This window comes from Thermobia domestica, chromosome 4, assembly GCF_964235325.1.
Source record: "Thermobia domestica chromosome 4, izTheDome1.hap1.1, whole genome shotgun sequence".
Taxonomy (NCBI): Eukaryota; Metazoa; Arthropoda; class Insecta; order Zygentoma; family Lepismatidae; genus Thermobia; species Thermobia domestica.
This window is the reverse complement of record NC_137457.1, coordinates 303,083,314-303,110,979: the sequence shown is the minus strand read 5'-3', so window position 1 is coordinate 303,110,979 and position 27,666 is coordinate 303,083,314. Positions and strand designations below refer to the sequence as shown.

General features: G+C 35.5%; 1 protein-coding gene across 5 annotated transcripts in view; it reads right to left on the bottom strand.

Moving 5' to 3' along the window:
- The window catches only part of LOC145684266 (uncharacterized), an 89,932-nt gene extending 62,803 nt beyond the window's left edge, over nucleotides 1-27,129 (bottom strand). For 3 of the 5 annotated variants that reach the window (XM_081756396.1, XM_081756401.1, XM_081756397.1), the window contains exons 1-3: nucleotides 26,764-26,886; nucleotides 7,746-7,853; nucleotides 4,820-4,958 (exon numbers count right to left, since the gene is read on the bottom strand). In XM_081756396.1, the coding sequence (XP_081612522.1) occupies nucleotides 4,820-4,958; nucleotides 7,746-7,853; nucleotides 26,764-26,856 (340 nt within the window). In that variant the 5' untranslated portion in view covers nucleotides 26,857-26,886. Of the gene's footprint in view, nucleotides 1-4,819; nucleotides 4,959-7,745; nucleotides 7,854-22,550; nucleotides 22,702-26,763; nucleotides 26,887-27,005 lie in introns of those variants that run through there. The other 2 variants (XM_081756399.1, XM_081756400.1) reach the window with 2 other exon arrangements.
- Nucleotides 27,130-27,666: the final 537 nt, after the last annotated feature.

Here is a 27,666-nt window from a genome sequence, read left to right as displayed (position 1 = left end):
GTCTTTTAATTCAATTAACGAAAGACTTAAAGCTGTCTCTGTTAACCTGTTGCCTGGATTACTAATCGTTGAGATAGATACGAAAAATATTTTTAAAAATTCACGAAATACAATGATGATGGAAGAATTCAAAATGGAAGAAAAGGCCATTGGTTATGACATATAATGTACTAACAGCAATGAATATAGTTGTACTCAGGCAATCAGGCAGGTAAATTTCACGTCGTTCAACGTTTCGAGAACTGACAACATTAGACGACGTGTAATTCACGTGACTGATTGCCCCAGAACAACTATATTCATCGCGACACCAGGAAAGCTTCAAAGTAAGCCTTGCTCTTTATTTTCGCAGTAATACAACAAAATTTAATGCAATAGTAGGTTACAATAAAATAACAAGAAGAAATTAAGGAAGAGAAAATGCGCAACAGAAATTGAATATCCAAATTTCCTGTATATTTGATGATAAATACTTAAGGAAAAATCGGAAACCTCCAGATTTCTCACATTTTATTTATTTATTTTATAAAGGAAATTACTTAATTTAAAATTTTCATATGATGTATTGACTGGTATTGAAGATTAAAAAAAAAAAAAAAAAAAAAAAAAAAAAAAAAAAAAAAGTTGCTCCAATGAGCACTAGCTCATATTAATATTGTTCGCAAATTCCTGCATCATTTTTTTATGTCAAGAATAATTTTACAATAAGAATAAACAATTCTTTCTTTGTTGTTTTAATTTACGAGAAGAATCATCATAATTAAATTATTACAAATATATAATTATTGATGGAAAATAATTAAACATATACTTATAAACTTATAAATATTACATCATAAGCACAAGGTAGAAAGTACGCTTTGGTATCTACAGGTGTGTCCTATATTTAAAGATCACGAGTCCGACGAAATTAGTCTAGCTATCCACTGGACACTGACCCAATGCATACGCTGATGTGTAACTTTATCAGTAGGGCAACCCAAAAGCATAAAAAGCATAACAGCAATTTACACATATGGTTGGTACCTAGAACATGGTTGTGGTTGTCTAAGGATCCAGAAGAAACTAATTTTAAAAGCATAATTTTAGAAAATAAAGCATAATTTAAAATATATATAGCACAATTCTTGGAAAATTCTTTTTAAGTGCAAGTTTAACATACTGTATTAATATTTTTTAAAAAACCAGTATTTACGATGCAAAATTATTGAGAACATAACAATGTAACAATGAAAAGCTTATTTTTATTTCTGTAAACTTTTCGGTGTAATCCTTTGATGTGGAGAAAAGGAAAAAAAAGGAAAAGAAGAAAACTTTCCGCCAACAATGAATAGTACACAAGAACTCCAAACTATATTTTTATGTGTACCTCTTGAACTTGAGCACTTTCTGTACTTTTTGGTGGCATATTTTTACTTTCTCTTTCTGTATATATGCACCTGTAAGGCGCACACAAGTGATAGAAAAAACTGACTCGAGTAAAGCATATCTCTTTTCAGTGCATTAAGTAGAAAATTCATTAAATATGAAACTAGTTGCATAAAATATTAATAAATAGAACAATATATTTAGAATATTTAATGTATAGTAAATACTATACATTATACACGATTAATGTAAAACAATGATTGAAATTCACAATAAAGCATAATAAAAGCCAAAATAAAGCATTATGTGGGTTGCTGTATTTATCAGCTATTTTCGTAAACTTATAAGACTCCGAAAAAAACTTCTTTGTGAATACAAATACATTACAATGAAAACACAGAAGCTTAAATATTAGTAACTGTCTTTCAAAACCATTAATTTGTGATAAGCTACCCTCACTTATGCCAGACAGAAAAATTGCGAAAAAATCGAAACTAGTGGGTACGAAAAAAAAAGAAAGAATGGAATTATGCGTGCATCGAAAATGAACTGAATTTTGTGGATGATTCACCAATATGATACTCCAGTGCACAAGAGAAAGCGCAAAGTCATGCGCACACCTACAGTACATAAGCTTGTTACACATCGTTATTGGAAAACATACATAAGTTTCTAAGTTTGAAGTTGGTAATTAAAAATACATGCACTCAACCACGTCTGAAATCATCACAGTATTTTCATTTCAAACGTTTTTAAAATCTCTTTTAGGAAAGGAATTTTCCTGATTCTTAGCAGAATTCCCTACCTATTCCTGATCTTCTCAAATTCCCTGACTTTACCCGGTTTTCCAAGTTTGTCGCCACCCTGGAGGGTGGAACATATGGATGATCGACCTGGAACGTTGTTTAAAGCTATCATTCTTTTGCATGATAAGCCATGGCCACATGAAAATGGCTGACACTTGAGAAAATAAGGGTAGGATGTCCTATAAAAGAAAAATGAGACCCAAGTATTCCAAAAAATAATAATAATTATTATTATAACAATAATAATTTGAAGAGAATAGTAATTCATCATGAATTCACAAGTTAATATACTTTTCTTTAAGATCTCATGTGATACACCGAGGAGGTGATAAGATGGATGATAAGGGCGGAACGCCGAAAGTGTGAAGAAATGGGAGAACTCCGGGAAAACCCACGCACATAGTGTTTCAAATTGTTGGTGGGTAAGTATGAATCAAGATGGGTCATTGTTAAATAGTAACGTAATTACTTTTAATTTTTTTTTTAGGATCTTTTTTTTTTTTTTTTCTTTTAAAGGACAGAATAATAAATCATATCAACATAACGGCAAGTAATTGTTTCCAACGATGCACATAATACTGACCGAGAACAAGATCACCGAGCTGATCGAAATATTGAGGTTACTTAGTGCTTAGAAAATAAAAGCGGTACGAAGGAGTCTACTGTTCTTATATAATTTGTAACATATAGCTTCTATTAGTACATAATTAATAATTGTTGGTTTGATTTAGCGGCCGTTTTCAGCACTAAGGCTCCCACTGCTAGCCACTATACCAATTACTCCAAACTTACGGTATGCAGCAAAACAAACAGTACTGAAATTCGCGTACAGATGGTGCGCATGCAATGTAGCATGAGCTGTGAGCGCCTCGTATGTGCTTAGTCGTGTGTGACCTACTGTAGTGTGCAGTTGGCGCGAAGATAACGTTACTCACAACAGAGAAGGCGTCTATTATCGAGCACTAGTTCCGATCATAAGATGTGGGCCAGCGTCTCACTGCAGGAGATCTACTGTATTGCTCAGGAGTGATACCTATCGTATATGAAAATGAAGATTTCATCAACGTATGGTTCAGTGATGAAAGCCACGCGTACCTTGTCCGATACATCAATCGACAGTTGATTATTGACCCACTCTTGCATGATTTGCGCCGTTTTTGCCGCACCAAAAATCTGTCGTTACAATAACAATTGATGCAGCAAAATTGTGCTACTGCCCACACTGCAAGTAAGTCACTTGCCCTTCTACCCACAAGAGTTTGGACATCGCTTGATTTCCCGTGGAACGGATTTTCCATATCTTTCTCACTCCTCTGATCTCTCGGCTTTAGATGCCTACATATGGGTTATGCTGAAGGAAGCAATTTTCCGAACAGATAACAGGTACTACTATACCGGAGTGAAGAGTAGTTTGTTTCGGTCATTTGTTTTGTTGTTCCAGCGTTCACTAACATGTTCATCGATGTACAGGACCGATATGAAGAACGTGTATGACGTAATGGTCATTTTTGAGCAGATGATGTACAGGCAAGATTCCTGTTAAATTAACAATATATGTTGAATAACATTTAATTGACAACCATTTGATAGCATTTCTTATATTTCATTACGTTGTACAATAAATAAATAAATAAATAAATGTCGACGATGTGTTTTCAGTACTGTTTGTTTTGCCGCATACTGAACATTATGAAATTCCAACTTAATTTTATCTTTAGCAAGGTTTCGATAAAAAATTTTAAAAATGCCTTAAAATTAAAACAGTTAAAGACACTAAAATTGCTTAGAAAATTACAAGGGCTGTGCAGAAAGTACCAGACGTTTTAGTCTATTGCGGCAGAGGGCAGGGCTACAGTCGCCATTTTGGTGTCAGAACGTTCCCACACTCAGTACGCATCCACCTGTAGTAGCGGTGAGGACTGTGATGCTCTTACTGCGCTTTCTGCGACGTGTTACAATGTGCGCTGTAATAGAAAATCCCGCGTCTTGTGATTAGGTTTTTATTGGAAGATGTATTGTGAAACACTGAGAAAATTAAGGCGTGCGATTTAAATCAAGCGCCGGGGAAACTTAGCGCTTTTTTTTTTTTTTTTTTTTTTTTTTTTTTTTTTTTTTTTTTTTTTTTTTTTTTTTTTTTTTACAACGTACGTCTACACACAACCAAGCGTATCCGAAAACTCTTGGAGGGTTTAGGATAGATGGTGTTCGATCACCCACCACACAGCTCGGATTTGGCGCCGAGCGACTACCACCTCTTCTTAGCGATAAACACATGGCTCGCTACACAACGCTTTGATACTGACGCCAAACTGCATGCCGGAGTAAGCCAGTTGTTGAAATCGCAGGCGGCAAAATTCTACCGTAATGGTATTGAAAAACTTCTGCCACGGTATGATAAGTACCTTAATTTTCATGGTGATTACGTAGAAAAATAACATAAGAGTGTGCCTTTGAAATGTTTATAATACAATTTGGTTTGTTCATTCTGTTACTTTCTGGATAGCCCTCGTATATATAAACACATTGTCACTTATAAAGTATTATGAACACCAAGAATGAAAAAATGAAAAAAAAAAAAAACATTATAATAGGTAGCTCTACTTCTTCCAGTCAACTTTTATAACAACGAAATCAAATGTACTTACTGTCTTTCTTCTCCTCTACCACTATTCTGTTGTTACAGCAGCCCACGTGGGTCATCAAGTCCTCATCTTTTACCCGGTGAGTTGCTTCAAACGGGCACACGTTGTTTGGCTCTAGTGCACCCGGATTGGTCGATCTGGTCTACAACAAGCATATAACATTAAGAATACGTACTATAAAATCTAAATCATAACAAAATTTATACAAATGTGTTTTACGAACAATTAAGAATTAAATTAAAGTACTATTAACAACCTTTATTTGCTTAATCTATCTCTTTTACACGCATGAGCTAAAATACACAGTGTTTTTCCAAGTTTTATTCGTGCGTTCATCAATATAATATTCGCTAAATTTTTTTCTGGCATCTCAACTTAAAAAAGATAATGTAACGAATCATATTTCTCCTCTTCTGTGTTGATCAGTGGCGTACGCAGACGAGAGAAGTTTTGGGTTTTAACTCGGGTTATCATATGTCAGCATTTATGTGGACATCTATGCAATCTGAGAGTAAAAATTTTCATCCGCATACTTTGCTATGCTAGTGTTTTGTGAAAATATTGTATATTTAAATGTTTAAGTAGTTAGATCTAGGCACTCTATTGTTCTATTCCTCTAATTGTGCTTCCAGGCCATCATATGAGTCAGGTGAGACGATAGTACATTCTAAACACAAATATGTCCGCATTTTGACATTTTAGAATATAGTTGTCATAATTTTAATCCGGGTTGAAAAAATCACGAGTTTTTTTTTTTTTTTTATTTAAATCGTTTTTAATTTAAATCGCTTGTACTTGATCCTTTAAAAAATACACGGTGGTCCAAAAGTGTGGAAACACCCAAATAAAATTTAAACCGTTCAGAACTGGGAAAAAAAGGTAAAAAACAAAGTGATGAGAACGGGCGAGGGTGAAAATCTTCTGAGACATATGTCACCATCGGCCGCCATCTTGAAATGGCGGGAACTTTTTTAAAATGGGAAATCTGTCGTGTGATACATCAAATAGGACTGAAAGTTTTCTAGGAATCCAGTGGCGATTTTTTTTTTTTCTCTACGACCAACCGTTGCAAAATTTTAACATTATTTTCTGCATTTGTCTGGAGATAACACCAAGGACAATGTGTGGCTCATTGTTCAATGTGAACAAAGTTACAGCAATTGTTCAATGTGGCGTCTCTCCTGAGCAATCGTTAAATATATCCACTGCGACGCACTGCAGGATCTCCTCGTCAAGTATGTTACGGTAGGTAATTCGTATCTACCTATATACACAGCATTTATTGAAGCCGTTAACATTCGAGCGGAAAGGAAATTGTTATACCCAAGTTTCTTATTTCAAATATATTGACATGATATAAAGAAAGAATAAATTCTGTAAATACTGAAATTTTACTATCGTTTAACTAACATTATACCCACAATGACAGTTTACTGCTTTAATTTTGTACTACGTTCTAAATGAATATCTCAAGCTATCAATAAAATGTTTCCGAAACTGTTACCAAAACAAATGTGGTTTGTATCTGTTTCTTGATTTATGATACTTTGCTTGTCAGCCAGTTTGAATTTAGGCATCTGTACTACACACATGACAAGATATACAAGGTACTTGATAAAGTGGTTAGGCAACCTACATGACCCTTGTGATATGCTGAGATACATAATTTATATTTGTTGACCATCAGTGAAATATCATTCCCAATACCAGGAAGCCCCGGATTGAGGTCCATTTTGGGATTTCCACTTTTTGAGGTAAATTATAGACTTTCACTCAAATAGCTACTGCTTCTTTACTATTTATCATAAGATCATGGTTCATACTTTTTTTTTTTTTTTTTTAAGAATAGAGCGTCCTTTCCAATGGCGCCACTCGCTTGTCCGTATTATACATTAAAAATGGGAAAATCGTGGAAAACCGGGAGTTTTTGGAAAAAAAATCAATTTTTGCGCCCTTCCGGCCCGGGCATGGATTCATGTAGAGACCTGAAAATCTCTTTAAAAATGCGTAGTTCTGTACACAATGTGTGTGCAAAATTTCAATGTTTATCTTGAAAAAGGTCGAAAAAAATTTTGGAAGTCTAAAAGTGATCCATATATATATATTCTAAAAATTTACTGCGTCATCACTATTAGGCCTAGCGTCAAGGTTCAAATGCCATTTTCTTCAGTATTACGCGCACTTTTCAACGGTACCACTCACATGTCTGTATCATGCACCTAAACCCGTAAATTCGGGAAAAACCAATTTTTTTCTGAAAAAAATCATCCTCTCGGAACATTTGCGCCCCTCGGGCCCGGACCTGGGTTCATGTAGGGATCTCCAAAAACACTGAGAAATACTCAAAGGTGCACACAATCCATATGTAAAATTTCAATCTGATATTTTTAAAACTAAGGACGGGAATATTTTTTGAAATTTGCCTTAAGAAGAAAATAAAAAGTCACGCTACTCCGCCCCCACTTGGCGCCGCCAAGTTGGCCATCCGGTTCCAAAACTCATCTGGAGTGTTCTTTCGTCCATGCCTGACTTGACCAATAAAAAATAAAATAAGAAAGGTTCAATAAGTGTTATATGAGCTTAATAAGCGTTTAAACACAACACTACTCCCCTGTACAGATTCGTACCATAAATCCCCAAATGCGTAGTGACGGTTTTTAAAGGCACTTTTTAATCGTAGAATCCATTACAGGAAAACAAATAGTATATACTTCAATAAGAAAATCATAAGAAGTCAAAATCGCGAAATATTCCATTTTTTCTTCGAAAAAGCCTGTTTTTTTTTTTATTGGATAAAAACTTTTATTACAAAAAAGCCGGCCTTAATGCATCTCTACTTACGAGACACATAGTGCGCTATTAGGTATGGCAGATTTACTGAACTCAGTATATCACTAGTTTAATAGAAATATCATATTCGCTCGTTTACCTTGCGCATACATTTCACCAGATGATACTGGAGTCTTTCACGTCTTATTTTGTGCGTGGGGTTGTACGGGCAGGTCAAGTATTCCTCAGGAAACACCATCTTGCACCACTGAAAAACAGAGATAAATTTTACATAGCACTAATCAAATGGAACCATTCACGTCTTTTATGCATGTGATTACATGGGCACGCCACATATGCTACAGGAAATGCCATCGTTTAACACTGAAAAATATACGTAAATATTACATAGCGCTATTATTAACAATAAAGAATTACTATTTACTATTAAATTAAATAGCTGCTGATCAAGATTAAATTATTTATTATTCTCTTTAAATAACTGTATTGCTGACACACAGCGTATATACACTGGAGGGATATTACACCCTTGGAGGGCCAAACTATTTAGCACCTACACAATGCCAAGCAGGGTACAAATTGGACCTCAACGTATTTTTGTTGTGATAATGGGATTTGGAGATTTCAAGATTGGAGGGGTAGATCATTAACAAGATCAGGTATGCAAATGATATGGTTATTATAGCTAGAACCGAAGAAAGACTATGGAGATGATAGACAAAATAGCTGACACTGGGAAACTATATGAAATGGAAATCAACATCGAAAAATTGAAAGCCATGAGAGTATCCCGTGGAAATGCGCCCTTACGGGTCAGGATAGAACAAAAAGTACTTAAGGAAGCCAACTGGATTGGACACATCTTGTGAATAAATTGTCTTCTGCATACCGCCATGGAAGGGAAACGAGGAATAGAAAGAAGAACACAAATGATCGATGATTTGAAAAATAGAAGAAGATATTGGGAGTTAAAAGAGGAAGCTGAAATTTGTGAAGCATAGAAGAAGAATTTCCAAGCCCAAACTGAAAATTAAGAAGAAAAAAAAAAAAATTCTCACTAGTTCCAGGACTTGCCAAAAGGCAGAACACGTAATAATAATAATGTGTTTGGCCATGAGAATTTATAAAGTTATAATTTTCATCACTTTGGTAGTCAATTTCTTCTTCTAAATTCCCTCCATAATTCTCATCAGATGAAGAATCATATGCAAGAAGTTCAGATTCTATTTCTTACTCGATCAGGACTGCACAGTTTATTCTGGAGCGATTACACAATTATTCTCAATGCCTAAGTGAAAACTTCAATGTTTACTAATATGATATTACATTATTCTTCTCAAAATTTATTATGCTACGAAGCAGTAGTGCCAGCCCAAAAGTAAAAGAATGCGAATTGCAATCATTTAAATTATTTCCACGGAGTGTCAAGTGGAATACATTTTGGCTCCTAATCAAAAGATGGTATTTTTTTTAATGAAAAACAACACTTTCTATACAAAAATTATTTCTTTGCTATACAGGGTTTTCATAAAGTCTGGACGGATTTAATTTTCATAAAAATGCTCCTAGTAAAATCAAATAAAGTGCAAACGGTAGCGGAAGGATTAAATTTTTAGTTGGCAACACTCTTAGATAAGCGGCAACTCTGAACACGTTGAGAGAGGGAGAGTGACGGCAAGGGTCAGTTTCTTACCAAATTCCATTAAGCGGTCGGGCCACCGCGGCCAATCCATCGGTTAGGGAATTTCTCGTCAAGGAACTGTCTCACCTTGATTGCATAGTGAGGGGGTGCCCCGTCCTGTTGGAACACGATGTCGTTCTGGATTCCACGTGCCTCCAGTTCCGGAATGAGGTATTTCTGCAACATATCCAGGTACGAATCTCCATTCACGTGTGGACGTAAATGGCGCCCAGTTGGAGGTGTGGCGGTGAATGAACTGAGCTGGTGCAGATTACAGGTAAAAATTTAATCCTTCCGCTACCGTTTGCACTTTATTTGATTTCAATATAAGCATTTTTATGTAAATTATAAGCGAATTAAATCCGTCCATACTTTATGAAAACCCTGTATTCTTCACTTATTTAAAGTCAGCTATAAGAAAAACGGAAAACATAATTACTTACAGAGCTATCATAAAGAAAGAAAAAAAATATGTAGGATACATTTTTATCCCGCCTAGCCTTCCAGCGGTAAGTGATATGTGGAAGTAAATAAGCAATAAACCCTGTTTTTATTAAGAAAAAAAAATGGCCGCTCATCAGAATAAGCGTTTTTCATTTATTGCAGGGTTTCTTAACCTGGGGGTCGAGAAGATAAGTGGAAGAGAGAAATATAATTAAACCCTGTTCGGCGTAAGCTCTAAACTGCGATAAACAAAGCCACGTGAAACTAAATCTCGCTGATCTGCTGTTTTCCTACCGACGCTTGTACTCCTCCGCAAAGTAGTTAATATGTTTTGATTATTGTTTTTGCTATGAATCTCCATATAAAACTACTATATTATTATAAATGACAAAAATATAATACGGATTATCTAATGATACTGCAATCGAGTGTGGTTAATGAAACAATAGAAATAAACATTAAGCATGCGCAGTAATTATGGCGCCAATTCAACTGTGGAGGCGTGTTCTACTTTTAAGTCTGAAAGATGTCTCACATGAATCCCGGTTCAGCGAGTGTTGTGGTGAAACATCAACAAGGTAAAACTTTACTCACTAAGCAACAATTGTTTACCAGCGAAATTCAAATATACTTTTTTAAATCTTCCGAGTTTTTTTTCCTCTTTCTTTTCTTCTGCTGCTGTAAGTATCTGGACAACACGAGACAGTATTGTCAAAATGTACGTGTATAATTTGCTCCTCCCCGTGGAAGTGGGAGTGATACGTCACTAGCCAATCGTATTTATGGCAAGCGAAAGGATACAAATATTTTGTTTAACGGAGTTTAGAGCTTACGCTGAACAGGGAATAGAATTTAATACCGAAAAATATACTTTGAATTTTGTTCTGATAGGCATATTTTTATTTTTATGCATGCTGTTAAAAAAAAAAAAAAAGGTCTACTAAGCATTTTCAACAGGTGCAGAGCTGTTTAAAACTCAATTTAAATGAAACGATTGTAAATTAATGAGAACTGCATATTGAAATACCAGGAAAATACGAAAGCAACAAAATCTGCATATTAAGATAGCAGATTGAAACCTAATGAGATACCTGAGCATGGTCTGATTTCACTAGTGCGGCAATGTCCGGTTCAATCTTATCCGGAACCGGCAATGACGCACATTATCAAGTCATTTAAAATACTCAATAACTTTTTAACAACTGTCCAAGTTTTTAAAACCAACTTAGTAACCACTTTTTTATTTTTTTTATCATATGACCCAAATTAAGGGAGTTATGAAATTTTAAAATTTTACAAACGGCCTCTATTTTGAAACAGTATGATTCGATATTTGTAATATGAATGAACTGGCCAAATTTGGTTTTAATCCATTTGCTTTTAGGGAAGATGCTGCATCCATTATATACAAGATACGGATCCTACTATAGAAATAAATGGATATCGTGAGATCTCTGCAATACGTATATTAAAAATCCCACACTAGCTTATTACAAATCAGAAATTATAAGGGGGTCGCTGGCAAGAGGATGTGATTAAAAGGAGGTCGTGGTAGGAATTTGGTTGAGAACCACTGATTTATTGAATTCCAACGCAGTTTCAGTTAATACAACTTAGGTACGTTTTAGATCCCAATCCAAATATGGTATTAATTTTCCCTTCTTCAGTTAGCAAAATTTCGTGCTAAATGATTCTGGAATTCTAAATTCGTTGGTTGGGCTGGAGTTTAGCGTCTTTTGAGCATCGAGGCTACACGAGAAGTGGACTTACAGTTTAACATGGGACTTGAACCGCATGAGCTTCCAACGGGAATCGAACAATGCTAAATTCGTATACGGGTATCAATATCTTCGTTTCAACTGAAATTTCTAATTTTACGTCCCAAAGTTATAGACTTAACGAGACGGATGATTAATGAAAGTGAACGACTATTGAAGATTTGGCGGAATGAGAATGTGGAAGGAAATAGGAAAACCCGAGAGAACCTACGAACATGATGTTTTCCACATAAATCCATATGGCCTGAAATCGAAACAGGACTCTTGGTGAGCGCTCTACCACTAAGCCAATGTGACCCTCTCTCCCTTCATCTTAATTGAGTGAGTAAGATTAAGGAGAAGAGTATTCATTTTAAGCAAAGTAAACTCCGATAGCTATTTCATTACTTACTAGCAGAATACCCGTTCTTCGCACGGGGAGAATACGTTTCATCTTGGATATAAAGGGCTGAATTTGGATTTAAAAGGCATCGGAAGTGTCACTGTTCACTCAGCGACACCGAAAACTATGGATTCGACACTAATATCGGTCATTTTTTATCATTTTTATATATATATTTTTCCAACCCCACGTTGCGAGGCTGAATCTGGATTTATACGGCATCGGAAGTGTCAATCTCAACGATCCCGAAAACTATGGGTTTGACACTAATATCAGTCATTTTCGATCATTTTTAAATATCTCCTCCCCCCCCTTCTCTAAATGAAATGATAAAAACCACCCCAGTTCCGAACGTCGTCTATGTTGAAAATTTGATCGAAATTGGTCATGCGGTTTAACAGTTATTAAGTCACAAACACAGTCACTTTCAATTTTATTTATTATTGTGTATCTGCCCCTCCATCTACTCTAAGTTGCACCATCAAATTAAAATGATAAAAACCATCCCAGGCCCAAATCTCATCTATGTTGAAGATTTGACCGAGATTGTTCGGGTCGTTTAAGAGGAACGAAGCCACAAATATTTCATTTATATATGTATATCTGTGGCTTGGGTCTAAAAGGGCCTTTCTCTTTTTGGTGAAAATGAGATTTTCAGCAATTTGAATGTCTCTAAATGTGTATTTTCTTGTGTAAGAAGGGCAAGTGTCAACATGGAATAGTTTTAGAATAATTTTTCCAAATAATGTTACAGGCCCTTGTTGAGGATGAAGTATTTCTGTGTTTTAAAAAGGCCAAAGTATACATTGGTCTTTCTTCAATCCATTAAAAATAATGTGTATTAGGGCCAAAGTGAACATTGACCTTTTCTGATTCAATATTGTTAATATTTTGACGCGAGCAAAGTGAGAATTGGCCTTTTTAGATCTAGTGTTTTGGAAACTCTGTTGTGGCCAATGTTTAAACTTTGTACTTATTTGTTTGATTTGAAAGGTAGCGTCTTTTGTGTGACACCTAAAGGAAAACAAGGTAATAATGTTGTGGTTTTGTGTCTGTGAGTGTAAATCCGACAACAATCTGGTTCATAGTGACCAATCATGGTTAAAAGTGTATATTTTGTTAACGCTGCATAGGGTTGCCAATTCAGCCATTTTGTGGCTAGATCTGGCCATTTTGAGAACCTGGCTAGCCACAAATTTTCAAAAAAGCCACTAGTCGCTTTTCTAGCAATGTGGTTTTTGCTCTTAGCCATTTCTAGCCATTTTCTGAATTCAACCACATTTTGATAGAGGCTATTTATTCGTTAACAAGTGTCTAGCGTTGTTCTGGGATTTGTAATACAATAAGGTAATACAATACAATAATACCTGTTAAAATTTCACTTATATGCTTAATGTTTCACTTCAAGGAGAAGATTAGCTACATAATTTTCATGGCAATTGAATATTATAGCAGAATGTGTTATGCTCAGAGCATAATTTGTAAGCAAGTTCAAAGTTTAAACTTTCAATAAAGGGTCAATGTCATTGTATCTGTTAAAGGACTAGTAGAATTTCAAGATCAAAAGGGCCAATGTCAAGAGATAAGCTGATTATATATATATATATATATATATATATATATATATATATATATATATATATATATATATATATATATATATAGCGCACATATATAGCATATATATAGCATTCTAGCTGCACATATATTCTCATCTATGGATTTTCTCTGTATCATTTTTTCTATTTATAGCTGACAAACAGCATATATAATTCATGAAAATGCAAGTACCCGATAGGGCATAAACATATCTTTCATTGGTGAAAGCATGAATTTTCTATTTGCAAGTATGTTTGAAATACATTGAAACAAAAAAAAATGTACGAAATTTCAAATGTGTTTTTCTCAAAATGGTATTTTTTGACATTGGCCCAGACCCACGCCACAGATATATATATTCATTGATGGAAAAGAAAGAGACCATTCTCACACTTATTAGGCAACTGACAGTTTTGCCCGAGATGAAGAAAGAAATGTTCCTGGTATGTTTACCTTCTTGACTTTAAAAAAAAAAAAAAAAATCATAATCCAAGAAAACTGCAAAAGTTTTGCTAAGCAAACGGAACTTCCAACTAAATTAGTATAGGTAGTTAACTTTGAACAGGAGATGGGTTATAAGACTAAGTGAATGTACTGATGGCATTAAGAGTGAGGTCTTTAAACTAGGGTTCCTAACTCTCCCGTATTTGACACGATTTTAAAATTTCCACGCGTCTCCCTTTTGATTTAATCCAGAAGCTCGTTTCTTATTTATTAATAAAAAAAAAAAAAAAAAAGGATGTTACTATCTAATTCTTGATACCTACCCCTATGCTTAAAAAATGGCATTAGCTCTATTCAAAATATGTTTTGCCCCTGATATATACAAAGAGCTCAATGTACCCAGTTTTTAAGTCATTTTGGGTGGATTTCACATTTAAGATCTTTATCTGAAGCTCCTTTCAGTGTTTAACACATTTATGCCCAGATATTGTAAATAGTTCGTTTTTTTTTTTTTTTTTTCGGAAGTTCCAGAATAGCGCAGGCTAAACAAGCATTCAACAGGAAAACAGGTGCTAACATCAAGAAATATGTCGTTGGGTGTTCGTAAACGATTTATTAAAACCCTGGTATTGAGCGCGGATCTTTACGGATCAGAGACGTGGACAATGAGGAAAGCTGAAACAATCAAAACATTTGAAATGTGGTGTTGGCGCAGAATGCTGCGCATATCATGAACCGAAGGGAAAAGGAATGAAGACGTACTAAAGGAAGCTAATGAAGATCATGAAGATAATAGGAAAAAGAAGAAACAGCATGGTTGGCCATCTTATTCGGCATTCCGATTGGATCACCGTGCTGATAGAGGGAAAGGTAGAAGGAAAACCAGGAAGAGGAAGACTAAGGATAGAATATCTAAATGCAGTTACAAAGAAGAGATCTTATCAGAATATAAAACATTTCTCCCAACGGAGAGAAAAGTTTAAAAATTTCCATGTTGCCCATTAACCTATGCTTAAGGTGAACAAGAAAAAGAATTTTTTTTTTAAAAAAAAAGCATTCTTTAATTTTCTTTGTATTTAAATAGAGAGTACGAACTTCATGTCTTTTTTTTTTTTTCACTACAACTTCGATAACTGTGCTTGAAATCCCTTTTGCTCTGAATAATTCATACGACGAATTTTGTTCCCTAAGAGAAAATATCAATATAAAAATTCCACAGATGGCAATACTGTGCAAAAAGAGAGATCTGAAACAACAGAGGCGAAATAGGAAAGAGTTCACGCTCAGGAGTTGAACACATTCCATAGTTTTATTTTGAATATTTCAGTAATTAACACTGATACAAAATGGGTTGATAATAGGAACGGATGTAATTGAGATTTAAAGAAAGCTGTATTACGAATCACTATGAATTTTAAGTACACTTGCAGAGAATCTCTAGATTATGTAAGGAAAAATTCCTTAAGTTCTTGCTGCTGCAAATAAATATTTCAATAAAAACATCCGTCTTCAACAACCATTTTACAGATGAATTGTGTGATAAAATGTTTTATATCTGCATTTCTTTATTCATTCATGATAGTCGTTAAGGTCGTAACCAAGTCTCTCTTATTTAAATTAAAAAAAAAAAAAAAAAAAAAACGTCGGCAACCCTAGTTTAAATTGCCTAAGGGTAGTAAAGTTACCGATCGAACTGTTAAAGCATATGACGAAAGTTTCTATCAACAAGCAAAAGCAGATGTACGAGGAGTGTTCATTATCTTGGCGCAATAATCATAGGAAGACGAAACTCTGTGAGACAATTATATCATTCCTCTTTAGCAGAAAAACAAAAGAAGAAGGCGCAACCATTTATGATTCGGTTTTAGAAAAGATCGGAAAGAAGCTGGAATCCTCATTGCTGAATAGCAGCTTTGAAAACAGTGGCTCTGCGCATAGAAGCACTCTTTTGCAGCAGTCGTAGACATTGCTGAGTATCAACGTTCCGCATCTTACTAAAATCGAACGATAAATGCCAATGCCGTCCATTTTTATGCTAAGAAAGGACCATACAACTGTTTCATCGAGTTTCATCATCCCAAGATCCTTGTACAACCTTTAGGCATGAAGTGAGTATAATGAACGCCCCTCGTATCAAAAATCATTCATGCTCCAAATGACTGCCAAAATCTTTTATTAACAATTTTTGCTTTCGAAAACTAATGCACTACTAACGAATAAGAACAGTGACTAATGTAATAGGTCTTGTCACGTCTACGGTATATTATATAACTTTTGATATTTGAAATAACCTATATTTGAATGTTAAACTATCAACAAGAATAAATAGAACAGTTATTTTTTGATTCTTGTTATTATAATTTTTATTTTTGAACTTAGTTTAGTTCCAAAATATTTTTTTACTGTTGTTATTTCAGTTTACGAGAACCACGTTTATTTTTTTCTTTCTTAATATCACCTATTCAGTTACAGATTAAGTACACTGACCAGTTGAATGCGTAAACAAATGTTCACCTGAAATTGAGTATGCTGTTTTCTTCCTTAACTCAGAGGTTTCAATCACCGCTTGACGGTACGGACGAAAGAGTAGTTAAACTTTGCATCCTTAATTCTAATTCCCTGAAAAGCTTCCTTTTTACGATGAGAAACCTTCGACCCGAATATGTTAAGTTCAACGTTATCCCGTACGAAACATTCCATTACAGAAGTCACTACGAAGCTGTAATAATGGAAGTATGTGAAGAAGGGGTCATTACCACGTGGGTAGTTCGGAAGTATGTGAAGAAGCCGAAGTCACTACCACGTAAGTAGGTCAGAAGTAGAGATCATTACAACATACGTAGATCGGAAAAATGTGAAGAAGAGGTCACTACCACGTAAGTAGGTCAGAAGTAGCGATCATTACAACATACATAGATCGGAAAAATGTGAAGAAGAGGAGGTCACTACCACGTAAGTAGGTCAGAAGTAGAGATCATTACAACATACGTAGATCGGAAGAATGTGAAGAAGAAGAGGTCACTACCACGTAGGTAGGTCGGAAGCATGGGAAGAAACGAGGAGTCAATGCCACGTAGATACATCGGAAATATGCGAAGAAGTCGTCCCTACTACGTAAGTAGATCGGATGTGAAGAAGGCGAGGTCACTAAAAAGTAGGTACGTCGGAAGTGTGTGAAGAAGGCGAGGTCACTATGTTATTGTTTTCTTTTTCATTTTCTTATGCATGAAATATTTATGTCTCTTGTTACTTCTAAAATAGATTTTTTGGGTAAGTTTGGTAACTGTTAACCTAATTGGACATTTCAACCCTTTAAATCAAAGCTACAAATTAATGGAGATTTGTTGCGAAACTGAATTTGAAAAGAAATAATTAGATTTATAGTGCACCAATATTAAACTGTATTTATGTTCTTATTCAAAAATTAACAAATCATAGTTTGGGAAAATTGTTAACGTGTTTCGCATGTTATATTTATTTAAATTCCAGAAATTATATAATAAAATTCATATTTTCTTTATTGTTTAAATTTATTCACCCGTTCCTGGGGATGTAAATATTTTTTTTTTTAACAAAGATACATAATTTTTCATTGAAAATGATACAATGAAACATCTGAATAATGAACATCAATGGAAAATAATAAACTTAAGAATATTGAAAATTCATTGCCACAGAAACAAATGGTTGTCATAGACATAATTATGGACAGAAGATACATTACACTAATTCTTTTGTTTGAAATGTAAAATCTAGAAACTAGGCTATTCGTAATTGAGAAGAGCGAGTAAGTACCTCTTCCTCATCTTTGGAAGTAGCATGACAAATATTATGGAGCTAACAAAACTTAAATAATTCACAAAATTTTCAGTCCAAAATGTTCATAATTTCTGGTTCATTTCAAATAAAAAATTTCTTCCATTTAAGAAGGGAAGATGGAATACACTTGCCAATATTATTCTATACTCTATCAGTGGAATTAAAAATTAAATTTCTAGAACACGAATTGATCAGTGAAGGTGTTTGAGAATCTACAAGTGATTCGCAAGATTCAAATGGTTTTCGGATGGTCTTATAATTCAAGAAAATTCTCTTTGGGAATTGGATGCATAAGAAAGAAAGAAAGAAAAAAACACGAGAAAAGTTACTAAGCTACAAAGAGGATTATATAAATTCAGAATAATTATTTTCGGATACAAGATTATTACCTGTTATTTAATTATAGATATGTATCCTACAGCGTCCATTAGCAATTAACAAAGACTCCATTCGATACAAGTATCCTCTGTTGTGAAGGTACCTACAACTGTTCCTGTATAAACTAAATATGTTTTCTTCTTCCGGAAAATACCGTAAAACTGAAGTGTCTAATTGATTAACTATCTTATGCATTTTATAATAACAAATGGAGGAAACAACCGATTTTTAACACACAAATTCCTCTGTAGGTGTGAATTCAATGGTACACAGAGTGTGAAAAAGTGCATAACTGGGCTGATTTGAACCCATGATCTTCGGCGTATCGTGCGAATGCGTTAACCACTACGTTACTCAGTCCGCTTAAGAGTAATGGAGTTTATGGCTGTTCAAGGGGCAAACTGGATAGCGTGCACAAAATCCTGGTTCACTCATGCACTTTTTCTCTCTTTGTGCATCATTATCTTATGCAGGTTATCTTATCTTTTAATTAGATTTGAGAACTTGTATTATTTTGCTAACGTTGCTTACCGTTGCAAATCCCTAAGATACACTCATGTTCAAAATGATTGTCGCATATCTATAACTGTTTTCTTGTAAGAATATAATTTGATTTGATTTCAGTGTTACTACTTTTCGTCTACAGAAAAAGACAATAAGATCTATTTTTAATCTGTCACCAAGGTCCTCATGCAAAAGGGTATTTCAGTCAAATAAAATTTTAACTGTGCCTTGTCTGTACATATACAAAAGTATCATATATGTAAAGAGAAATGAAAGCAGTTTTCTTCATGTTGACGATGTACATTCATACAACACACGACAAAAGAATAACATATTCAAAGCATACCAAAACTATGCGTGCACCAAAAGAAGTGTTCTTCCTATGTCCGCTAAGTTGTTTAATAAGCTCCCAAGTTATTTAAAGGATATCAAAAACATACGGAATTTCAAAAATGAATTATTTAATTTTTTGTGTAACAAAATGTATTATAATATTAATGAGTACTTGGGTGATAATTTGTAAAATAATGTAATATCAATTATATTGAAATATCTTCTTATTATTTGACAAGTCCTATGCACTGGTCTCTGACCAATAATGTACGACATGGATGAATAAAAGAATGAAACGAAATGAATGAAATGATAATGATTTTGCAGGATACTTTTAATACTGATACTATGTGTATAATCGGGAGATGTACATATATTTGTGGTAAATTTCATAGGAAAAGAATTATAAATACGAAAATTATGAGTAAAATAAAATGTTGCTAAATGGACAAGAAAATTTTATTTTCGTTTTATTGTTATTTACTGCTCTTTTGACATGAAATTTGCCACATACATGTCTTTGTCGATTATACACAAAATAACATTATAAGAAATATCAGGCGAATTCGTTATCGAATTATATTCTTACAATATATTTATAGACATGCGACAATAATTTTGGACATGAGTGTACATGAAAATAACCTTATTCTTGGACATTTTTCTTTTAATTTTTGCAGTTAGGCGTATCCTTTATTATATTAGAATTAAATAAATAATTTGCTAGCAATATTTTTTCATTCCGAAACTTAGTATGTTCTATGGATCATTTACTCATAGTATACTTTGCCTCAAATTCAATTAATTCTTTGTAATATGGTTTGTAGAACAAGGTAAGAGGTATCGATAAGTGGAAGTGATTCTTTGCAGATAGGACAGCTATAGCAGTTCAGGGTGTCTACTAAAATTCCAAAATGAAATTTCGTGACTTCTTCGTGACCTTTTCTTTACCAAATCATAAAATTTCCTAATATTTTCAATGCGAATTAGGCCGAATTTTCATCCATGCGATAGAAACGTACTTTGCTTGCGATTTGGTAGCGTCTAAAGCCGACTATACACATTTTTGGTGGTGGATTTTGACGTTTTATAGAACAAAATTTTCCAATCTGTACTTACATTTGTACAATTTTAAAAAAAATCGTGACCGAAAAGCTAAATTTCGTGACTTTTTCGTGACTTTCATGACCGTTTTCTGATTTTGTGACTCTTTCGTGACTTTCGTGACCGATAGACACCCTGTAAACTCAACATTTTACATTTAAAATCAGAAGTTTGAAACTGAACCTTCTGCTCCAGATTTTGTCCGTTAAAGACAGACCTGTACGGCCGAGGAACCAGCGTGCTTCTTTATCTCCAAGTGACATTTAGAGTATAGAAAAGAAATGAACAGATGGAACCTTGTTTCTATTCCTAAACCAATCGGGCAACTGTCACGTTAGTAGGATGGACTTGTTCGTAATTCCTAAGAAATGTGTGCGTTCATAAGCTCATACCATGGTGGTCTACTGGCTAACGCGTGCGCCTTTAGTAGCAGTTGTCTCGGGTTCGATTCATGATCGGATAGCCCTGAAATTTGATTATATTACGATGGTTCGGATTCCACCTTAAATCTGTAGACTCACGTTTCATATAGCCTCGGTGCTGAAAAGAGAAGCTAAATATTCATCAACTATGGAGGAAAGAGAGAGGCCTTGGCTAATCTTTTGTATATGGCGTCCATGGATTAGACCCAACGAAACTGTTTTCAATATTGTATTATTGTTTATTTGATATTATCTTAATATATCTTACCTAGAATTCCTCTTTCACTTACATCGTTCACTCTTAACTATTAATCACAAATATCTCTTATTCTCATGCTTTCTCTGCTTTTCACTTGGCAGGGGTGCCCACAAGAGGGGTCTATGACGCAAATTGCGTCATTGAAATATTGGGGGGGTAAAAATCTATATAAATATGTTTGAAGGGGGTGTAAAAATTAATCGAAAAGAATATTTTATTTTCATGGAAGAACACCTACCATAATTTTTTCTTCTTTAAATCATCTTGTCTACCACTTCAATCTGCACTTTTTCTGAACTTTATTACATTAGGGGATATTTACGAATTTTTTTAAAAATTAGCTGATAGTTTAATTTCGAAAGCCCTGTTAATTAAGTAACTAATCATCCAACTTTAGCTTGAAGTTCACCTGTCTTGTCGAGAGCTTGGAGTATGGAAAGTGGTATTTAGATAGCACATCCTTGACCAGTCATTGCTCTTGTCCATATTTAACCAGAGTCATCAATCCTCTTTGATTAAAGCGTTGTTTTGATTTATATTTTATATGCGTTAAAATTCGTTGCATCAGACCAGATTGATATTTGAATTAGTCGGTTATAGTAGCTTTTTTATGTAACAGCATTTCAAATGTTTTATAGTGACGACAACTTCCACGTATCAGTAGCCTCAGATAAGATATTTGTTATCCTGGGCCGCTATCTAGAAACTGTTTCAGGATTTCTTTTTTACTTTTGGCATACTGCAGTTGAGCCTGAATTTTAGCCAGTGTTCTTTGGATTTTACTTCCTGAGAACTGTTTGTGGTTCGCGGGAAGAATTTTGTATTTGAACTTAAAATTATGGATAGTAGAACAGACGATTTGACAAGAGAGTGTTTGTATATACATAACATTTAAATTTGAATTGTCATAATTATACGATCAGGCTGGGAGGGTGGTAAGTCAGACAGTTGGGGGGGTGCGTCATGAGCATAAGAGGGGGTGGGCACCACTACACTAGATTATGTATTCATCTGTATTATATAACTGCGCAAAACTAGTACCTTCCTACTGTTATATGTTGCGAACTACTCACTATCCAGAAATAACGAAAACAATAAATCTTCACCTTCTTATGTTTCCAACCAACACTTTAAACAACACCCTATTACAGCAGTATGAAATAAACTTTTAAAAGGGGCTGGGCGAAGCCCCTATCAAATATATGACCCTGAGATCAAACATTATAAAACACGTACTAAATACTTGGCAAGGTTCAAGAATACAGGTCCCCTTTCCCATTGACCTGTAATAAAGACAGAAAACAACGTGCCCTGGTGGGCTATAACCCAGCTACACTCGCTGACGCTCGCTCGGCAGTACTATGTGAATTAAATATTAAACTTTGGTACAGAAAGGAACTAACCTAGCTACTATCCTGTATGGGAAGGCCTGTGTTCTAGAACCTTTCCAAATACTTCTTTAAATATATATGAAATCTTCTTAGCAAGAAATGCACTCTTACTGCCTTAGAAAAAGTTTCTTACGGGAGGAGTTGTATCAATGTATGAAAACTGACTCCAAGAGTTGTGAGTAACATATACCATAAAAACTGTAAAGCATAAAACATGAATTAACTTTAAAATATACACTAATTTGTGCTAGGTGGTCACAAAAGGCACGTAGTCAGAGCAGGAGCGCTGCAAGGGGGCCTACGCATTAGCGAGGGGGTGTCTATACGGAGCAGGCTCGTCAGCAACGGTGGGTATACACATACACGAAGGTAGTGGAAAACTCCTTGTATGTCATAAAACACCTGCCTTGTGTGTCGCACAGTTTAGCAACACTTCTAAGATCACTTTGCACTCTCCCTTCACAGAGCACTTCACTTCATCATGTATATACTTCACTATGGAGTATTAAAGAGGACACTATCCATTTCGTACGAGGTGCTACCAAAAATATCAGAGATTTTTTTTTTAACGGGCACACCAGTGGCAATACGATATTCCGCCGCTAGATGTCTCGAGGTATATGAATTTGCTACTGTACCACAAAATTGCGTCATCTTTGGCGCATTCAGTTGTGAATTGTAGTTGTGCATGTCAGGACGTGTTCCAGTGTTTCCACGATTTGTCAAATGGCTGACGTGAAGGAGCATTGGATTTGCATCAAGTTCTGTATCAAGTTGAAGAAAACTCCAGCCGAAACCCACCGCATGCCGAAAGAACTAAGTCAAGCAAGAACATTTGAGTAGTGGTTCGAGTGCTTCAAAGAAGGTCGCGAATCGGTGGAAGATGACAAACATTCTGATCGACCATCAACATGCACAACTCCGGACATGATCATGAAAGTGAGTGATGTGGTTTGCAAAGACAGAAGGCAGACAATTCACGATGTTTGTAACAATCTTCGACTGCACGGTACATGTTTACGAATTCTATTAGCTGAACTGAGACGAATTAGTGCGAAGTTTGTTCGTCGCCTTCTCAGCATCGATCAAAAATTCGCAGGATTCAGACGTGCACTGAGCAGGGGCGTCATTTAGGTGGGGCAGGGAGGGGCAATTGCCCCCCCCTGAGTTTGAGATTTCTATAGATTTTAATCAATAAAATAGTAGTAAATCAGTGAAATACGCGAAATTTTACTTATATCAAGGGGTTTTGCCCCCCCCCCCCCAAGCAAAATCTGAAATGACACTCCTGGCATTGAGCTGCAATAAAGATTTCGAGGGTGTTCAAACTTCTTGTCCAATCATTACAGGTGATGAATTTGGAGTCTACGAGGCCTGACTAAAAAGTATCCGACCTTAATTTTTTCCACGCAAAGTAGTGATTCTCAGGCGGCGCCACCGTGCACGGTGGAAGGAGGAACCTTAATGCGCATGCTTGAATTTTTTCAATGCGTTCGCGTGTGCCAGTCGTGAGCTGGTGGTCGCGAAGTGAGGTGCTGTTGGTAGTGTTCGTCGGATTTAGTGTTTCTCGCAAGATGACTGAACGAATTGAGCAAAGATACTGCATCAAATTCTGTCAAAGGCTGGGTGATTCTCAAAGCCAAACAATTCGTAAGATTCAGCAGGTGTTTGGAGAAGATGCGATGGGTGTAACACAAATTAAACAATGGTTCAACCGATTCAAAGATGGCCGCACATCAGTCGAGAGTGAGCAGCGTAGCGGCAGGCCCCAAACTGCTCGGAATGCAGCTGTTGTTGAGCGGGTGCGAAATTTGGTGATGGCAGATCGCCGTTTGACAGTGCGGGAGATTGCAGAAGATGTTGGAGTGAGTAAAGATTCTGCACATGCAATTTTGCGTGACGATTTGAACATGAAACGAGTGGCTGCTAAATTTGTACCCAAGTTGTTGTCTCAGGAACAAAAAGACACCCGTTTTGACGTTGCACAGGACCTTCTGGACACCACCAACACTGATCCTGGGTATCTGAATTCCGTGATAACTGGAGATGAGTCATGGGTGTACGGGTACGACCCAGAAACAAAACAATCGTCTCAATGGAAGCATCCCGATTCTCCAAGGCCGAAGAAAGCGCGGCAGGTGCGAAGCAAAATCAAGGTGTTGCTGACTGTTTTCTTCGATGCCCGTGGAATTGTGCATCACGAGTACGCACCGGAAGGACAAACAGTGACAAAGGAGTACTATCAAGATATTCTCAGGCGACTCCGTGACGCAGTCCGGCGCAAAAGACCAGACATGTGGACAGCGAAGAACTGGCACGTCCATCATGACAACGTCCCAGCACATTCATCCCAATTGATCCACACGTTCTTAGCCAAACATGGAACTACAACCGTTCGCCAACCTCCCTACTCTCCAGACCTGGCTCCTTGTGACTTCTGGTTGTTTCCAAAATTGAAGACGCCTCTGAAGGGATCCCGTTTTGAGAGTAGAGAGACATAATGCGGAACACGACAACGGAGCTGAACAACATTCCAAAAGAAGACTTCCAGCGGTGTTTCCAGCAGTGGAAGGATCGGTTGGCTAAGTGTGTGGAAGCACAAGGGGCCTACTTTAAAGGGGATTAGGGTCCCAAATCTGTCAGGTATTCGCAACTATTTTTCTGGCCAAAGGTCGGATACTTTTTAGACAGCCCTCGTATGATTATGACCCGGAAACGCAGCATCAATCATCACAATGGAAGATGCCATCTTCTCCAAGACCGAAAAAAGCTCGACAAGTTCGCAGCAACGTCAAGTCGATGCTAATAATTTTTTTTCGACATTCGAGGGATTGTACATAAGGAGTTTGTCTCCCCTGGTCAGAATGTCAATCGGAATGTCTTCCTTTGCGCGAAGTTTTACCGCGAGGTTTTGAAGAAACTGGGGAAGATGATCGGTGCAAACGGTCAGAGCTATGGCAAAGGTAGACTGGTTACTGCGCTATGACAACGCACCCGGCACACTTCGGACGTTGATGGAATTCCTGGCCAAAAAAGAAAACAAACATCGCAACGGTCCCCCACCTTCCCTACTCCGCCTCCCGTGCGACTTCTACCCGTTCCCGAAGATGAAACTTGCATTGAATGAGCGACATTTTGGCTCTCTTGAAGACATCCAAGTGGAATCGCAACGGATCCTGAACACTCTTCACCCTACGGATTTCCAGGATTGCTTCCAAAAGTGGGAACAACGCTGGAATCGTAGCATACATGCCGGAAGTACTACTATCGGAGGACATTAGAACGTAAATATAGATTTTTAAAATTTTTACAATAACATTCTCGTATGTTTATGGTAGCACCTCGTATTTCTACCTTATTAGACATGTAAGACGTAAGATCCAGATATATTTTTATTACCGTACTTGTACAATCCTACTTTGAAATCAAGTAACATACCGTGGAATTTAGAATTTTCAGACCCTTCTAAAATGGGATAGCACCCCAAAATTTGCCCCATTTCAAATTTTGGTTCAAATGCAATTCTCTTATTACTTTCCACTCTACACCTACTTTTCATACACGTCCTAGATTAGATAATACGGCACTGAGTTTGGAACACTGTCATATTACGCTCTATTGCCTGTTTACTCAACATCGCATAAACACGCGAATTCATAGTAGTTCAGAATTTAACAGCATTTTCCTTCCTAATTAATTTTCCTACACTGATGACCTTTATTACCTTTTTTTTTTTTATTATTGTAATGCTGAAATCTCATCTTATTCTGTTCATTTCTCCGTAAATTTTGTATTTCGAGGCCGCCATCTGCGGCAGTTAAGCCGAGAGACTTTTTTTTTTTTTCATCGTCGTATTTCAACAGTCAAATTAAGGGAAGAAGACTAATTTTATGTTATAATTATTGTATACATTCTGAACATTAAGTAAACCATTTTCCTTCCGTTTGAAGCGATAAAAAAAAATCACCGGTGTAATTTCCCTTACCAAGTAGCAAATAAATAGATCGTTATATTAGTTATCACCAGAATAATTTTAACTTTAATTTGCAACAATGCAAACACAGAGTCATATTTACACTTAAACGGTTTCTCTCACAAGGAAAAAAAAAAGTTACGGTAAATTCATTCTTGTGGCAAGCAATGTTCTGGTTTCCGTTATTTAAGATTATCTGAACTTTGAATAATTAATGTAAAAATGAAATACTAAGAAATTTTCTTTAAAGTGACATCAGTCAAGATATAATAGAAAGTACACTTACTACTCAGGATCAGGATTTAGTTATTTTTCTTTAGTATGAATATTGTACTATACACGTAGTTACTTCAAGGTCACATTCAACTAAGGGAACTGTTAATATCTAAATATGCACCAGACTTACTTTATAACACCCTTCAATTAATTTAATTGTATTCGCAAGTGCTGTTTTTATTTATTTATTTATTTATTTTTATTTTTAGCCACAGATTGAAATCTTTTTACTTAGAACTGTAAACGAAATTCAACCTGCTTCCTTTGTGACCCCATTAATCGTCAAGTTGGAACATTTAGTCCTTGCTTTGATACCTCTTTTTCTTATAACTTTTATAATGTGTGTAATATTATAATTTTTAATTATTACCTGACTTGATATTGGCACTCTAAATATAATTAACTTGATATTGGTACCTGTACCGTAGATCAATCGAATTGTGCTATTCAAGTACAAAATCATTTGAAATCAGAAGTCCGCCATGATATCATCTCAACGTATGCAAAATTTCTTATTTTAAAAGGACTTTATATCCATAAGCAAGGTAAATAATAAATTGATTTTGTATATTTACGTTCGCAAAAGTTAACCTGATTAATTTCCGTACATACCTTTTAATATTTGCTTCGCAGGATATCTTTAAGAGGTGAAGTAACACCAGTCACTAATCACTAGAATCACCATACTAGGTATTATCAACCCAGTGTTACCAAACAAGATCACACAAAATTTAACCAGATTCATTAACAAGACCTCCAAAATTGCACCAGAAAATTCATGATTTGCCAAAGTTTCGCTATTGCTCAGAAACATTAGTCGTATTTCATTAACTAAAATCTGTAAACTTAAATGATCAAAAATAAAAAGTCCTTATTATTATACATTATTGATAAGTCATCAATAATGCATAATTGGTATATAAAAAAAAATACATCATTCTAATCGACGTCTTCAACTTATGAAATGGAGTATGATACTCTTATTATATGAATTCATCGTAGTACGAGTACCAAAACGCAAAAGAAATTCTCACATACGGAAACTGTTTAATAACAAAAAGCAAGCGATACATAGGACCTACGTAGTGGAACAGCAAAGAAGTGGCATGCGACATACACAGATATGTGTTCTAATTAAGCAATTTCAATTCCTGTAATAAGTAGGGTCTACGCACTTTCTACGTATCTGTAAGGTACTCCTCCTAACAATCTAAGACAGGAAAAAGGTACTATGTGATATTTCACGCGTTGTCAAATTGCGCTATTTATAATT